Source organism: Cebus imitator, unplaced genomic scaffold, assembly GCF_001604975.1.
Source record: "Cebus imitator isolate Cc_AM_T3 unplaced genomic scaffold, Cebus_imitator-1.0 Scaffold240, whole genome shotgun sequence".
Classification (NCBI taxonomy): Eukaryota; Metazoa; Chordata; class Mammalia; order Primates; family Cebidae; genus Cebus; species Cebus imitator.
Genome location: NW_016107555.1, coordinates 2319512 through 2337082, shown reverse-complemented (window position 1 = coordinate 2337082; position 17571 = coordinate 2319512). Strand labels below are relative to the sequence as shown.

The window sequence follows — 17571 nt, the reverse complement described above, 5'->3', positions numbered from 1 at the left end:
GGGGGAAAACGCTTGGAAGAGGAAAATTGATTGTAGAATGAATTTCCTTAATCTAACAGAATACTTACTATAAGCCTACAGCAAGCACCATAGTTAAAGGCAGAGTGTGGGAACTTTTCCCTCCAAAACCAGAAACAATAGAAGGATTTCAATATCCTTAAAGAAGAAAATATGTAAGGGTTGGAAATGAAAAAATGAACTTTCATTAATAAAGTATAATGTACAATTACAATAAAGTATAATTTTCACCATAGGAAATCTGAGAATACTTGTGACAAATTGGTTTTTGTTGTTATTGTTTTGTTTTGCTTTGTTTTTTTATATTGTTTTGAGATGGAGTCTCACTCTGTCGCCCAGGCTGGAGTGCAGTGGTGCGATCTTGCCCCACTCCAGCCTTTGACTTCTAGGCTCAAGTGATCCTCCCAATTCAGCCTTCTTAGTATCTTAGACTACAGGTGTGCACCACCACGCCTAGCTAGTTTTTGTATTTTTAGTAGAAGCTGGGTTTCACCCTGTTGGCCAGTCTGGTCTCAAACTCCTGACCTCAGGTGACTCATCCACCTCCCAAAGTGCTGGAATTATATTTGTGAGCCACTGCATCTATCCATATCATTGAAGCTAATAGGTAAATGAGCAAGCTTCCTGGATATTAGATGTCTGTCTGTCTGTCTGTCCGTCCGTCCGTCCGTCCGTCCGTCCGTCCGTCTGTGTCTCTGTCTGTCTTATCTATCTATCTTCTATCTATCAATCAAACTCAGTTCCACGTCTAGATATGAGGGGCAATTAGTAAATGAAATTTGAACAAATTGCTTCTAAACACTTCTCTCTTGATGTGGAGTCAGTACTAATTAGAATATCTGTCTTCGAAGTATTTTTCTCTAGAATTTCCTGAATATTGTTTTTTTCCCCCATTTTTGCTTTAAAATTTTTTGTTAGTAAATACAACATTTTAGACATTTTTTATTTTTGGTAAGTAGAAAATTCTTTAAGATAAAACGTAGACAATTTTTACGTTACAGCTTTTATTTACCTTTGATAGACATACATAATATACTCATTACAAATTAAGTACTACAATGGACAAAGTAGTTTTTTTTAATTTTAGAAAAAATTGATTCGAACTGTGTATTCTTCTCTCTGACTCAGCTCTCCTTTAATCTATTCAGAAGTGCTAATCCTTCATCTGTTGTTCACTTGGGATTAGAAGGAGGAGAGAAGGATGTCTAGGATCCAGAGATCACAGATGTACAGGGCAGCCAGGGTGCAGATTGTGTGTATATCCCTGCAGGCTGGCAAATGATGGGCTAGAAAATGTCGTGGCAGGAGTGAGGTCCAGTGGGTAGTCAGCATCAGTGGGCAGGTAGACCGTGTTCAAGAGAACTCCAAGAGAAAACAAGGCCCGTATCTGGGATGCCCTTTAGCACTGAGTAGGGTACCAGGGTGAACTCAGTGTAAAGCACAGCTTGTTCGCTGGAACAGAGCCCCATTTCTAAAATTGAAATTTGTGGTTGAATGTGACCTAGTGGCTAATCTAATTATGGAACTACTCGGTTTCAAGACTCCTTGAGGTTTTTTGACTAGGAGGAGGAGGAGGACTGATCCTATATTCCAAGATTAGAGTGAGTTTGGAGCTGGATATTAATTGACTTCAGTTTGTGGATGAGAGCACCATGACCACAGGCAGTGAGGCAGGTCATTCATTGTCCCTCATGTGTCAGCTCTCCAGATGCCATGAGAACTGATGGTTGTGGAGGCTGCTGGAGATATTTTTTGTTTGTTTTATATATGTAAAATTTTTGTTTTGAATTTTGTATTCATAATTCAAAGAGGAGTTATGAGACTAGTAAAAGAAAGAACCTCCGTATATCTTTTACTCGATTCATCAGTTGTTGATATTTTACCATATTTGCTTTGTGTTTATTAATTTTATTACCTTTTAAACTTTATTATAGATTTGCTTTATTATAGGTTTTTTTGAGCATCTCTAATCTGAAAATTTCGAAATCTAAAATGCTCCAGAATCCAGAATGCTTTGAGCACTGAGAAGATGCTACAAGTGGAAAATTCCACTCCTGACCTCCTGTGACAGATCACAGTCAAAACCTGTTTCATGCACAAAATTAGTAGAAATGTACAGGTTACGAGATAACCTCTATCCCTGTTGTGTTTTTTTTTTTTTTTTTTTTTTTTTTTTTTTTTTTTTTTTTTTTTTTTTTTTTTTTTTTTTTTTTTTTTTTTTTTTTTTTTTTTTTTTTCTATCTTTGTTTTTTGACTCTCTCTGTGGTACATATTGAATCTATCCCTTACCTGAAATGCTTGGGATTAGAAGTGTTTTGGATTTCATGTTTTGGTGGGAGAGTGGGAATTTTGGAATAGTTGCATTATTCTTCATCCTTAATCAAAAATGTAAAACGTTCCAGTATTTCCTTTGACCATCATGCTGGTGCTCAGAAAGTTTCAAATTTTTGAACATTTCTGATTCTGGATTTTTTAATTAGGATTACTTAACCTGTATTTTCCTTTCCTGAACAATTTGGGAATGAAATAAGGATATCAGACCCCTTTCCCCTGAATACTTTAGTGTGTATTCTCAAGAACAAGAATATTATATTACGTAAGTACGGTATGATTATTAAAATCAGAAAAGGTAACATTAATACAATACCATATAGTCCAATATAATTCATATTCAGATTTTGCCAGTTTTTTCAACAATGGCCTTCATAGTAATTTTCCCCATGATCATGAGCCTCATTTAATTGTTGTATATCTTTAATATCCCTTGTCTCTCTTTCTTTTCATGACATGTTTCCTCACTTTTTTTGCTTTTTTATCACATTGACCTTTTTGAAGAGTTAGAAGCCAGTTTTGTCAGATGTTCTTCAGTTTGGGTTTGGTGTTTCCCTATGATTAGATCTAGGTTATGGAATTTTTGCCAGCCATACCATATGAGTGATACTGTGTGCTCTTTGCAGTACTTCAGATATTGTTGTTTGAGGTACAAAATAGGAGAGTTGAGCGGTTCCAATAAAGATGATTTAGGTAGCATCCTTGTCCCTGAAGTGCTTATAATCTAATAAGAGAGATGCAGTTCCCCAGCAAGGTGCAGTGAAAGGAGCACGGAGCTCCTTCATTCCTGACCTGCCACCAGGAAGGAGGTGTCCTCAGAGAGGAGCTGGCTGGCATGGTGGTAGTATGGGTGACTTTCCTTCAGGAGAGAGAGGGTGAAGAAGTGGAAGTCTAGGGTGTGACCACTGGGGTATGCTGTCCCTGAGGGGTGACAAGAGAAAGGGCTGTCTCAGTGACATGGTATGTGAAGCCAACTGTCAGATGCCAGCGCCAGGAAAGACAATGAAGAGAATGTCAGCATAGGCTGGCGCCACCATTGGAATCTGTTATTACAGGAAAAGGCCACTGGATTTTGGTAACTCAGGACATCTAGTAAGACCAAAATTATAATCCACATTTCTTAACTTGCTGTTACAATAACCATTTTTATACTGTGCTCTATATAACAGTTTTGTGAGTTTTCAGAGACTGATGAATTTATTACATATTATTTTGTGTTGCTTTCTTCAAGTAAACATTTCCCATATGAAAGGGTTAGGTAGGTTTTTTTTTTTTTAAATGTACACTTTTGGGAGGAAATTCTTTGCTGCTCATATTCATATTATTTGGCTGCAAGGTTCTAATTCCATTGGTTTTGTGTTGAGAAAGTATTTTCCTCTAGACTGTTTGTAGTAACAGCATTTTTGGGAATATGTTGTCTCAGATACCAATAAGGGAAAATGTTCTACCAGCCTGTAGATACTTGTTTCCTGTGTTAGGTCAAAGGAAAGCATATTTAAGTGTACTTGGCATTTCTTGTATTTTGTAAATTACATTATCAGCAGGATAAGAGTTTATTGAATCATAGCTTCAGAATTTAGTTTATTTCATAGCATAAATTTGAATGCTATGGAAATGGAATTGATTCTGCATTTACTGTAGGAATTTTTTTTTTCTTTTTTTTTCTTTTTTTGAGACAGAGTCTCGCTCTGTCACCGGGCTGGAGTGCAGTGGCGCTCACAGCAACTTCCGTTTTCCAGTTTCAAGCAATTCTCCTGCCTCAGCCTCCCGAGTAGTTGGGACTACAGGCATGCACCACCACGCCCGGCTGATTTTTTGTACTTTTTAGTAGAGAGAGGGTTTCAACATGTTGGCCAGGATGGTCTCGGTCCCTTGACCTCGTGATCCGCCCGCCTCGGCCTCCCAACGTGCTGGGATTACAGGCGTGAGCCACCGCGCCCGGCCTTGGAATCTTGAGGACACTATGTGTTCTTTTAAACAGGCTTTAATTTTCTGACATTCCATTACATTTCTGGGAAACAAAATTGGCACTGCCCTTTCCTGCCCCATCTTGCCCTTTATAATTTTGGCAAGGTTCATGGTCTTCCTTTTTTTTTTTTTTTTGTAACTGATTAATAATCTATAGAATCACCTCTCAGTTTGCAAGTGGAAACTAAGCCTGCACGTCCAAAACTAGGATTTCTTACATGGATCTGCCTTAGTGTTTTGAATCAGGACCTCAAGTGAGATTTTTGGATGTTCATGTGTTTGTGGCATGGTGTTCTTTGAATCTTGAACCTTCCTGCCTAATTGTTAGCATTACATTTTCAAGCTAGACTTGATTGGGCTAGTATTACTTTAGGAAATAGTTTAAATTATTATTTGGGGAACATTTTATTTATTATTTTTAGTTTTTTATCTAAGGAAGATTAAGCTCTTTGCAGAAAATACAGCTTTCTTTAGCCACCCTACTCACAATACCATCTATACTGTGACAAGGCCAGACACTCCATAACTACCCTGATTGGTCTTTTGTTAAATGTTTAGAGTTTCAAAAAGAAATTTGTAAAATTGCTTCTTTTAAGTAGCTACTACTATGTTTTTAAATGTGCTGCAGTATTTCTTTAGTTGATCTTGTGTGTAGTCGTTCATATCTGTGTCTTTTGTTTCTATTCTTTCTTGGCAATCTTGCTTTTTAAAATCACCATTTACCTTTAAAAAATTTAAAAAAAGACAAAACTTGCTGTTGTCTTGGCAGAGCAAGGCATTTAACTGAAGCCTCTCCTAGGCTGGCTTGCTGAGTTCCCTGGTGTTGGCTGTCTTGGATCCCCTTTCTAAGGCCCCACTTCCCTGCACACTAGCTTGGTGTGCAGGGAGAAGCTGCAGAGTCTGTTGGCTGTGCTTTATTTACGGAAACAGCAGGGTTGAGATTGATTGCGTCGTGGAGAGACAGTGTGTGGATGAGGGAGGGTCACAGCACATGCTCAGTCCTGTCAGTGTGAGGGGAAGTTTCTGCGTTCTGCGTGAAGGCTTAGGTCATAGCACAAGCTCAGTGAAAGCTCTATGAGGTCTCTGAGACTGCATGTGCCTCCATTTTGAGTTGTTAGAGTAGAAAAGGGCAGAGTTTTAGCAGAAAGTAGAGGCTCAGGAATCCAGCTAGACTCACCAGAGCCCGTGTTAGTCATGGATGATCCATTCAGCCCCTGCAGGTAGGCTCTCTTTCCCTGGCCTCACCGAAACAGCGATGGGTTTTGCTGCTCTTTCTCACTTCTGAAGGTGTTTATGAATCATTTCATCATTCATAGTGCATGTTCCTGAGAGCCTTTAATTCAGCCCTGGCTGGCCATGTAGGTGGTATTGTGAAGCGTAAAATCAGAACTAAGAATGGGGACTACCAGAGAGGCATTCAGCAGACGTAGAATGTGAAGCTTTGTGGGATCCCTCTGTCCCTGTCCTCTTCCCTTCTTTAAAGCCCTTTCCCTTACCTCTTCGTCTCTTAGTATAATCTTAACCTCAGTCGTGCTGGGTGTGTGTTGCCAAGCTTGTTTGCCTTCAAGAACTGCGGAGCAAGCCTGCAGGCCGCCCCCTTGCCTTGTGGCTAGTATGGAATGCCTGGGCCCAAGTGCAGCTCTGTTTGGATGTTTTAGGAAGGATGGTAGGTGGGCAGCTATTGGTTGCTTTGAAGGTGGGTGGAACCTTGTTTTGATTGAGAGCCTATTTGCCATGGGAAATTATAATTTTTGTGATTTTTTTTCTGAAGTCTGACATATGCAGGGAACAGTTGTGAATTATGGTGGCAACAGTATCACCTTAAAATGAATTTTTTAAAAATGAAAGGTTGTGTCCCATCAGTCTTTACTTCATCTCTTGCTTTCAAAAGAAAGCAGACTCATCTTCCTTTTGGAGTTTATGGAAAATTTCTTGGCAATTAAAAAATATATATGCATTGACATTTGTGTTAGAAATTGAAGTTTAGGTATTTGGTTTTTGTATCTTTGTTTTAGAATCGGATAGCATTTTTTGCATATGTGTATGTTGTCATGTGACTTAAAATTCTGTTCTCTTAAATGGAGTAAAAAGAATAGTTGGTGCTGAGAAGGCAGTCACTGACAAGGCCACATTTCGTACCCTCTGCTTGATAGCCAGACACTAGTTTCTTCTACCCAGAGGAAGTTGTGATTTTTGGGTGTCCTGTTGCAGAGTGGATTCAGACAGATGGCTTTCACCATGGTTCATTTAGGGAGCCAGTCAAAAAAAGATTTAGGACAAATTGAATTCTTAACCCAAGTAGATATGAAATGATGTTTTTGAATTACATTATTTGCTCCTTTTGTTTTCCATTCTTTCTTTTTCCTTCTGATAAAGGTTAGAAAAATTTTGAATGCCACCTAAATTTTGTGCATTCATGAGGATGGAAGAAAGTATATTGAAGAAGAATATGCAATTGAAAAACCCTCATAGGAAAGAGAAGAAATTTGCTATGCATTAATACAAGGAGAAATTCCTTGCGTAAGCTCCTAGTTTTGTAGTATAAATTTGGAGCTTTGTGTGGTCAGCTCTTTCCAAGGAGGCCCTTGATTTTAGTGAAAAGTTTTTAGGAAGGCTAATGCTGGTGACTTCTAGCCACTGAAAATATGACTGGGCTGGCCATGGTGGTTCACGCCTGTAATCCCAGCACTTTGGGAGGCTGAGGTGGGTGGATCATGAGGTCAGGAGTTCAAGACCAGCCTGGCCAAGATGGTGAAACCTCATCTCTACTAAAAACTACAAAATTTGCTGAGCGCGGTAGTATGTGTCTGTAATCCCTGCTACTCGGAAGGCTTAGGCAGGAGAATTCCTTGAACCTGGGTGGCAGAGGTTGCAGTGAGCTAAGATAGCACCACTGCACTCCAGCCTGGGCAACAGAGGGACACTCCATCTCAAAAAAAAAAAAAAATGACTGAAGTATAATCTGTATTCTTACAGATTCAGTTTTGGGATTGCAACTAAGGAGATGAATTGTAGAGGGATAATTTAGGGTATGCATTTTTATTGTTTTTGTGATCCATTTTTTTAATCCATGTGAGGGCTTTCTTCCCATTTTGACCATATTTATTTGGGCACTGAACTGGGGAGTTTTGGGCAAGTACTCACTTTCCCCATACCATGTAGTATCCCTTCTATAGATGAGAGGAACTGGACACTGCACCACTTTCTGTTATGCACGTGTGGAATCTGGGCACGACTAACATTTCAGGCTCAAGGAATAAACTCATTGTTTGAGTTGGGAGAGTACTGCCTTTCTGTCTAGATCTTTACCTCTTCTGAAACTTTCTTTACAGTTAGCAAATAAAAATGTAAACAGGAAGCTGTGCTCACAGCCGAACCAGCTTTGGATCAGGTGCCTGCCACTGGCATGGCGGGCCTGTTAGGCCTAGTACAAATCTATGTTTATGGAGCTTGGATACCGCCATCTATTTGATGGTGAAGACTTGTGGTTACTGACTGATCTGTGGATATTCTGTTGTTAAGACTCGAATTTGTCTATGTTTCAGATCCAATAAAATAAGTTACTAGAGCTACTTCTTGTGTAGTATGTATTTGTTCTATATTATCCTGTCTTGGAAAAATATTTTTTGGAATGCTAAAGCCTTGCTTTAGGGCTTCTGTGCTTGTCTGGTGAAGGAGGTGAGGGAATAGCTCATGGGAAGTTATCCTGTTTGGTTGATGAAATCTTTGGTCTGTGTAGCTTGAACATGGAAAAGATGCTAGTTTGTTTCATTTTGGCTTACGATTCTGCTTCTTTTGCACTTGACACTATGAGGAAATGTTGGGAATATAGCAAGTATACGTTTCGAATATAAAAGTTCACAAAATTATTATCTTATTAGTTGTTCTTATCATTGTAATAGAATCTGAGGGAGCCTCACATTTAAAGTATTTCTCTGTCAACATACGTTTTGCAGTCTGTCTTTGGTTGAAAGCTAGAATGAACTTGGTTGTGTTTGACATTTCACTCCTTTTCTTTTTCTTTTTGAGATGGGTTCTCGCACTATCACCCAGGCTGGAGTGTAGTGGTGTGCTCTCAGCTCACTGCAGCCTCGATCTCCCTGAGCTCAGGTGATTCTCCTGCCTCAGCCTCCCACATAGCTGGGACTACAGGTGGGTGCCACCTGGCTAATTTTTTGTATTTTCTATAGAGACGGTATTTCACCTTGTTGCCCAGGTTGGTCTTGAACTTCTAGCCTTGGCCTCCCAAAGTGCTAGGATTATAGGTGTGAGCCCCCGTGCCTGGCCTGACACTTCATTCTTTTTCTTTTTTTGAGATGGAATCTTGCTTTTGTCACCCAGGCTGGAGTGCCATGGCATGATGTCAGCTTACTGCAGCCTCTGATTCCCAGGTTCAAGTGATTCTCCTGCCTCAGCCTCCCAAGTAGCTGGAATTACAGACACCTGCCACCACGCTTGACTGATTTTTTGTATTTTTAGTAGAGATGGGGTTTCACCATGTTGGCCAGGCTGGTCTCGAACTCCTGACATCAGGCGATCCACACATGTTGGCTTCCAAAAGTGCGGGGATTATAGGCGTGAGCCGCTGACCATGCACTGCTGACATTTCATTCTTAATCTGCTTTTCACTTCTTCCTTGACTCTTGGCTAGTGTGTTAATTTATGAATTAGAAGACTCTAATATACCTAAGACCTGATGTCTCTGATTCTCTAGTTATTCTTTTTTCCTGATTCTTTTCCTTCTGAAATTTTTTTCCATTTTGCTTTGTGTATTCATTTATTCAGCATATTCATACCAGAGACCCATTTGCCAGGTACTTTTTGTTTGTTACTGGACAGAGTTGTCTTCCACCAGAATACCATTTATCCTGTAAGATAAATGACAGGATGAGAGAGTAGGCAGAAAATAATAGCTAGAGGAATATTTTAAATAGTGTGTACATTTACCTAAATAAGCACAGATAATCGGTTATCATCTCTTCTGAGCAGTTTCTGATGTGGACGTGCCTGTAGTCCTCCATTTTGGGTGGTAAAGCATGAGGCTAATTTATTTTTCTTTTTGGTCTAATGAGATTCATGCTTGAATGTGTGTTTAAAACAATTCTGAAAGATAACTATCTCATATTATACACTGTATGATACTTTGAGTCTTAAGGTGAAATACTTCCTCTTAATTCAACTGGGAAAATCAGAGATTATTTATATCAGACTTTTTCGAGCTACAAATTTATTTGATTATTTTCCCTATTAGATATTAAGCTTTTGGGTCAGGGGCCAAGTCTATTCTTATAGCCTCCATTTCCAGTAGCGTACCTGGCAAATGGGTCTTTGGTATGAATATGTTGAGTAAATAAAACATCATCTATGGTAAGAGGAAAGACTGGATTTGGAGCCAGGTAGTATGGTTCATATTCCACCTAATAAGTGACATTGGACAAGCTATGACATCGGGCAGGTTCCTTCCCTCCCCTGAACTTCATTTTTCTCATGGGTAATATGGAAATAAATATTTCTTATAGTTTTTGTAAAGATTAGATGAAAACAATGTGAAAGTGCTTGGCACATAGTTGCTTAGTACATTATTGTTATTAATTCAAAGGTCAAATGTACAATCTCAAGCTCACACAGATATGATTGTTTCAACAACACTTTTTTTTTTTTTTTTTTTAAATAAAAAAAAATTGGCATGGGGTCTCACTTTGTTGCCTGGGTTGGTCTCGAACTCCTGGCCTCAAACTATCCTCCTGTCTTGGCCTCTCAGAGTGGCAGAATTATAGGCATGATCCACTGTGCCTGGCCAATATTTTTTTATTTTAATTTTAAATAGCCTCTTCAACTAGGACAATGCTAGGGGTTGTTTTAGGAATTATAGTAATTGTTAACCAGTTACCAATTCACTTTCTTCTTATTCTCTTTGGTTGTTTATGTTTTTATACATCTTGGAGTTTTTTTATTTTTGTTTTTTAAAGCTCTGCTTCCATAATTATAATATTTGATGTGTTCAGCATTAAACATTCCCTGCCACTTTCTCACAAGAGGTGCATGTGTGTGTGTATGTTAGTTAATGCCTGTTTGTGTTCTCTTCCTTTTATATCCCTACCGCTGCAGTAAGGAGGAATAAGGCAATTGTCATGTTTTTTATAACATTCCCCAGAGGGGACAAAGAAACATTTAGACATGTGTTGTAGACATGCCTGCTTGGTCTAAAGTCCCTTTTTTTCTTGGGGGCGGGTGTGCACCATTCAGCTTTGTTACTACAGTTTGATTTCACTGTGCAGTAAGCTAGCAACCTCTTTGGTCAGGAGAGCAGCTCAATCTGCAGTGACTGCTGCTTTGTAAATGAGTTTTGGTCATAGTGGGGTTTTTTTGTTTTTTTCTTAAGTTTGTTGGCTGAAGCTCCATATGTGTGCAGGCATACAGGCAGCTTTGCTAGGCTGCAGTCCCTAAACTTTGCCGCAGGCCATTATAGTAAAGTTTGTGAGGAGCCTGTGGTGGAATGTTGTTATATGACATTGTCAGCTACACAGTAGGTTACCACATAATGGAGGAGAGAAAAGGCACGTAAGAAATTTAGACAACAGAGCAAAGTCACTGTAGTTCTTTGAAACTAGATCTTTCTCAGCTGTAAAATTTTTTGACCAGTTTTTTTCCTGACATTACTCATACATTATTGTGTGTGGAGGCCATATTTATTGCATCTTACTAGCATGGGAATTCTTATTCCTAAGGCAACACCAAATTTCTAGTTCTGGACCCTAAATTATATTTAGGAGGACCCTGTGGGAGAGCTGCCTCTGTGGCCTGGATTCTTCTTTAGTATTTAACTCAGTGTGACCCCTTAAAAGAGCACTTTTCTTTCCTCAGGCCTTGGTTTCTTCTTTTAAGCTAGAAGATTGGATCAGATGGCCTCTCTAGAACTTTCCATCGAGAAAATTTAGAATTTTATGATTTTGGATTTTGGACAGGTTTTTGGGTTGACTTTTGTATTTGTGTGTGAATATGGAAGTGATAATTTTAAGTTGACTAAATCTGTCTTTGTTTTTTTCATTTGTATTCTTTTTTTTAGTTTGATTTTTGATTGAATGACAAAATTTGTTCCTGTTAGGCAGTTTATCAAACCTGCTTTTAAGTTAATTTTGCTTGGAGGACTGGCCTTTTGTCACAGTGACTTAACTCTCTTAAGTTTTGCAGCAGAGCCCTTACTTGCTGTCTGTGGCTAAGCAGTAGTTGAGTTAGATTGGCTGGGCACGGTGGCTCATGCCTGTAAGCCCAGCACTTTGGGAGGCCAAGGCAGGCAGATCATGAGGTCAGGAGATTGGGACCATCCTGGCTAAACATGGTGAAACCCTGTCTCTACTAAAAATACAAAAAATCAGCCGGGCCTTGTGGCATGTGCCTGTAGTCCCAGCTACTCAGGAGGCTGAGGCAGGAGAATTGATTGAACCTGGGAGGCAGAGGTTGCAGTGAGCTGAGATCATGCCAGTGCACTCCAGCCTGGGTGATAGAGCGAGACTCCTTCTCACAAAAACAAACAAACAAACAAAAAACCCCAGAATATTGGAGTCATTTATTTATTAAAAATACATTTAATAAGAGCCAGTGAGTTCTGTGTTGTGACCAAAACCAGACTTAGTTCTTACCCACATATACTTCCAGTCTAGAGAGCAAGACAGCTATTCAAAGAAATAACTACACAAAATAAGTATAAAATCCTGACTGTGTATAGGCTGAAGGAAAGGTAAGTGGTACTATAGGAACTCATAATAGCAGGATTAGCTCTCATTCTTTTTTATTGCCAGTACATAGAGTTAATAATAATAATGACCTCTAAGCAACAGGTACTGTGGTTCTTTCCATAAATCATCTTTTATTTTTATAATAACCTTACATAGTAGCATTATCAATTTCATATTATAGATGAGGAAACTAAGGACTCAGATTTAATTGTGCCCTTAAAATCACACTTAATGCAAGCAAAACCTTGGCTACTGAAATTTATTTTTTTATTTTTAAAATTTCATTAGTAACAAGGCCTTACTTTGTTGCCCAGGCTGGAGTGCAGTGGCATGATCATAGCTCACTGCAGCTTCAAACTTCTGGGCTCAAGCGATCCTCCTGCCTCAGCCTCCCAAGTAGCTAGGACTACACATGCATTTTACCATGCCTGGCTGGTTTTTAATTTTTTTTTTTTTGTAGAGACTAGGTCTTGCTGTGTTGCCCAGGTTGGTCTTGAACTCCTGGGCTCAAGGGATCCACCCACCTTGGCCTCCCAAAGTGCTGGGATTACACACATGAACCACCACACCCAACCTGATACTGAAATTTTAATTCAGGTTCATTTAATTCTGAAATCCATGCTCTTTCCCTGCTTTTGAACATCTAGACTCAGGTGTATGGCGACAACTCCTCTTTCTCAGGAATGAAGTACCACTGTCATGGGAGATCCTAATAGAATGCACAAACCACAATGGTGTTTTTTCTTTTTTTTTTTTTTTTGGCTGTTTCTTAAGGAGCACGGCTAACGCACAGGAAGTGTGCCCAGAGTCGGCTAGCACAATGATTTTATTCCGATTTGGGGAAATTTTTCTCTAAAGATGAGTGGGAAATTATGATGGAATAGAATACAACATTTACATGGCAGATTTTAAAGAAATTCCAGACTTGTTAAACACAGCTTTGAAGTATGTGTTCATGCTGGAGAAAATTGCGAAACCCAGCATATTGTATGAGTCTTCCTTCTTAGCTTTGCTTTCATTCCTACCTCACAATCCGTCTAAAAAGGTGATTCTGATAAATTGCCTTTTGGTTTTTTTAAAATGTGGTGTATTTTTTCTGGACCCACAGACTCTTTCTCTGGTCACTTTTTTTTTTTTTTTTTTTTTTTTTTTTTTTTTTTTTTTTTTTTTTTTTTTTTTTTTTTGAGATGGAGTCCTGCTGTGTCACCAGGCTGGAGTGTCATGGCATTAACTTGGCTCACTGCAACCTCCACCTCCCAAGTTCAAGCAATTCTCCTGCCCCAACCTCCCAAGTAGCTAGAACTATAGGCATGCACCACCATGCCCGGCTAAATTTTGTATTTTTAGTAGAGATGAAGTTTCACCATGTTAGCCAGGATGGTCTCGATCTCCTGACCTCGTGATCCGCCCGCCTCTGCCTCCCAAAGTGCTGGGATTGCAGGCGTGAGCCACTCTACCTGGCCTCTGTGGTCACTTTCTAAATGTGCTATTAAGTGGAATTTCTAAGGTCTTCATTCTGTTGATGCCATGTTAGTCGTCCTGCTCAGCTGCATACCCTGTGGAAAAGATAAAAATGTTTGCATGAAGTTTGCCATCTGAAGGACAGGAAGAGAGATTTCTCAGGGATCACATTCACACGTGACGCCAGCCACAGACAAGGGTCTGACTTGAGGCCTTTCAGTCTCAACACCTTGGGAATGGACCACAGGCTACACTGCTGTTACAAACCAAAGCTAGGGACTAAAGGAGAGAGTCAGCCCTTGCCCTTAGTTACTTCATGGTGGTGCCTTCTGTTCATGCCTTCTTCCCATATCTGTATCCTCCACTTTCCCCTTGTAAAATGAAGTCCCTGCCTTAAGCAGTCACCGTAATCACATAGAGATCTTTGAGCGTCTTTGGTGAACATTCACAGAACATTGCTTTCCTGCCCCTTCCCCTTTCTTCAGGGTGAGGAAGTGGCCACATCATGTTCTTGGCTAAGCCTCTGGGTTGGGCCGGGATCCTGCACTTAGCAGGCATGCTCTTCTCACAGGCCCTCCCTCTGCCTCCCATCAACGCCTCCGTCTCCTCTGCGAAGATGCTTCTCCCTTTTTGATATTCATTTGCAGGCTCCCTGCTCCTTTCTGTCCATTCCCTGTTTATTTCTTAGTCTAAAATGTTTCCATGGTAACAGGTTACTTTTCAAAGGGAACATCTTGTCATTTTATTTAATCCACTGCAGCTGAAGAGGACTGAAATATTAAGTTGTAGTTGCTATGGATACTGCTTTGTTACACTTTTTTAAAAAATCAGATTTCATATACAATGGTTTTCTGTTTAATACTTCAGGAATAAAAACAATGACTTATCATTATTGTTGTAATTTGGCTTCTGGAACTATTTTTTTTTTTCATATTCCAAAACAAAGATTTGTAGATTAATATAGGCTGAATTTCAGCTGTTTTGACAAACATGTATTTCTCATTAGCTACACAGGGAAATTTCTTCTTCACAGCTCTTAATTCGGTTTTTGTAATATGATTCACAGTATAAAAATGTCTCTAAGATAATGAATCCACAGCAGAAATCCTTAGTAAACATAAGAGAAGACAGAAATAAATCACTGGAGTTAGTTTATTGAATCTCATTGCTTACAAGCTGTGGCCCTCTTTCTTTAGTTACTAATTCAGCTGTGTACAGTGTCATTTGGGGTTGATCTGTTTGTCCTTTAATCAGTTTTTTCATGCCTGGCATTCTTTCTTATTTCTTATCTGCCTGTAGTATATCCCCCTCTTCCTTTGACTTTTTAAAAACTTTAAATTTTTTGGATTCACGGGATATTGCAGATACCACAGAGTGGTCTCATCTTTTGTAACTGTAATACAATACCCAAACCAGGGAACTGGCATTGGTGGATTGTGTGCATGTAGCTCTGTGCCATTTTATCACGTCTAGTTTTGTGTAAGCACCACAACAATGAAGAGGCAGAGCTATTCATCACTACAAAGCTCTCCCTTTATGGCCACACCCACGCCCTCTCTCCCTCCCTCTCCACCATCTCTAACACCTGGCAGTCATGAATCTGTTCTCCATTCTGCAATTTTGTCATTTCAAGAGTATTATATAAATTGGCCTTTAACTTTGATATGTTTTCCTCTTTCATCATGACTTTCAAACTTAAAAACATTCTTTTGATCATTTTGTCTTGCTTGGGTGTTTGAAATGAACATAGAACCAGAATATGTAAAGGGATATGGATTCCTATCATTCTGTTTGTAATTAATTGTATTATTTTGGTTCAGTAACTTAATCATTCTGCCATATGGGAGTGTGATTGAGAGCTCTGACTTTGGAGTCAGCTGACCTTGAGTTTGAATCCTGATTTCTCCACTTTCTAGCTTGTGTAATCTTAGGCAACAGCATAACGTCTCTTAGCTTCAGTGTTCTAACCTATACACTTACCAGTTATAATAGCACCTCTCTTGCAGGGTCGCCTTTAAGATTAGATAAGAAAATAAATGGCAATTGCTTAGCTTGAAAAGCCTGGTACATAGTAAACGTTCAATGGATATGTTAGTTGCTTTATTAGTGTTAAAATTAGTATTGTTTTAATTACCAATAAAGTAGAGATACTGCTTCATAGAGTTGTCATGGAATAATGAAATAACGTATGCCCTGCATTTAGAAAGAACTTAGTATTATTTTGCTTATGTTTGTTATGTGACTATAATAAACAAAGATTTTCTTTTCTTTTCTTTCTTTTTTTTTTTTTTTGAGATAGAGCCTCACTTTGTCCCTGAGGCTGATGTACAGTGGTGGGATCTCAGCTCACTAAAACCTCTTCCTCTCGGGTTCAAGCGATTCTCCTGTACCAGCCTCTGGAGTAGATGGAACTACAGGCGTCTGCCACTACGCCCAGCTAATTTTTGTATTTTTAGTAGGGGTGGGGTTTCTCCATGTTGGCCAGGCTGTTCTCAAACTCCTGACCTCAGGTGATCTGCCCACCTTGGCCTCCCAATGTGGGGATTACAGGCGTGAGCTACTGCGCCCGGCCTGTTGTTTGTTTTTTTAAAGACAGAGTCTGGCTCTATTGCCCAGGCAATATTATAATATTATAATGCAGTGGCATTATAATGGCCCACTGCAGCCTCAAACTCCAGAGCTCAAGTGATCCTCCTGCCTCAGCCTCCTGAGTAGGCGGGATTATAGGTGTGTGCCACTATGACCAGCTAATTAAAAAGATTGTTTTCTAGAGTCTGTTGCTGAGGCTGGTCTCGAACTCCTTAGCTCAAGCTGTCCTCCTGCCTCAGCCTCCTAAAGTGCTGAGATTACAGGTGTGTGCCACCATGTCTAGTGCTGTGTTGTTTTGAACACAGGATAGAAAGAGACCTGAATTTCTGTGAATAGCAATACTAATATGTCTGTTGGTATCAAAACATGAATTAACTACCTTAATACCTAGAAATGAGATAATACTGTAGAGCACCTAGAACAAATAGTAAGTTCTGAAATATCAGCTACTGTTGTTGTTAGAGGAGAAACCTGGCATCTTCTAAATGAATTTTAGCTTCCAGTACTTTCAAAAGTTCAGAATGTACCATAATCAGTGGTTCTCAAGGCATGGCTTGTGGACTTCATTATTATTTATTTATTTATTTCCTTCCTCCTTTTTTTTTTAAGACGTGGTCTCGCTCTGTTGCTAGGCTAGAGTATATCTCAGCTCGCTGCAACCTCCGTTTCCCAGGTTCTAGCAACTCTCCTGCCTCAGCCTCCAGAGTAGCTGGGACTATAGGCATGCGCCACCGTACCCAGCTAATTTTTGTACTTTTAGTAGAGGCAGGGTTTCCCCATATTAACCAGGCTGGTCTCCAACTCCTGACCTCAAGTGATCCTCCCACCTCTGCCTCCCAAAGTGCTGGGAACTTGTTGAGATTTTGGTATAGTATCAAAAAGGCTATATTCTTCCCTTTTCTAGTTACTTGGCTGTGTTAGGCTGGATTATCTTCATATACTTTAGGCACAACAACATATTGTAGATTGAATTCAAAAGTAGATAGGAGAGTCTAGCTGTCTTTTCTGTTAAGTCAAATGTAACGAGATTTGCAAATAATAAAAGAATGCCTGTGTTTTCACTAAAGCTTTCTGCTTAAAAGATGCAATAACTTTTTTTTTTTTTTTTTTTTGAGACGGAGTCTCGCTCCTGTTACCCAGGCTAGAGTGCAATGTCACGATCTCAGCTCACCACAACCTCCGCCTCCTGGGTTCAGGCAATTCTCCTGCCTCAACCTCCTGAGTAGCTAAGATTACAGGCACACGCCACCATGCCCAGCTGATGTTTTGTATTTTTAGTAGAGACGGGTTTTCACCATGTTGGCCAGGATGGTCTCAATCTCCTGACCTCGTGATCCACCCGCCTCGACCTCCCAAAGTGCTAGGATTACAGGCTTGAGCCACCGTACCCGGCAAATAAATAGCTGTGTGATGTTATCAGGCTAGCTAGGTGTTGTGCATCTGTGATTCTTTTTTTTTTTTTTTTTTT

The 17571-nt window shown here is 39.7% G+C and overlaps 1 protein-coding gene across 4 annotated transcripts in view; it reads left to right on the top strand.

The window, feature by feature from the left end:
* RERE (arginine-glutamic acid dipeptide repeats) overlaps positions 1–17571 on the top strand; it is a 468771-nt gene that overhangs the window by 294383 nt on the left and 156817 nt on the right. The window contains exon 1 of one of the 4 annotated variants that reach the window (XM_017498337.2): positions 5243–5537. The exons of the other annotated variants lie outside the window; for them this stretch is intronic. Within the exon in view, the coding sequence (XP_017353826.1) occupies positions 5512–5537 (26 nt within the window). The 5' untranslated portion in view covers positions 5243–5511. Of the gene's footprint in view, positions 1–5242; positions 5538–17571 lie in introns of those variants that run through there. 4 annotated transcript variants of the gene reach the window in all.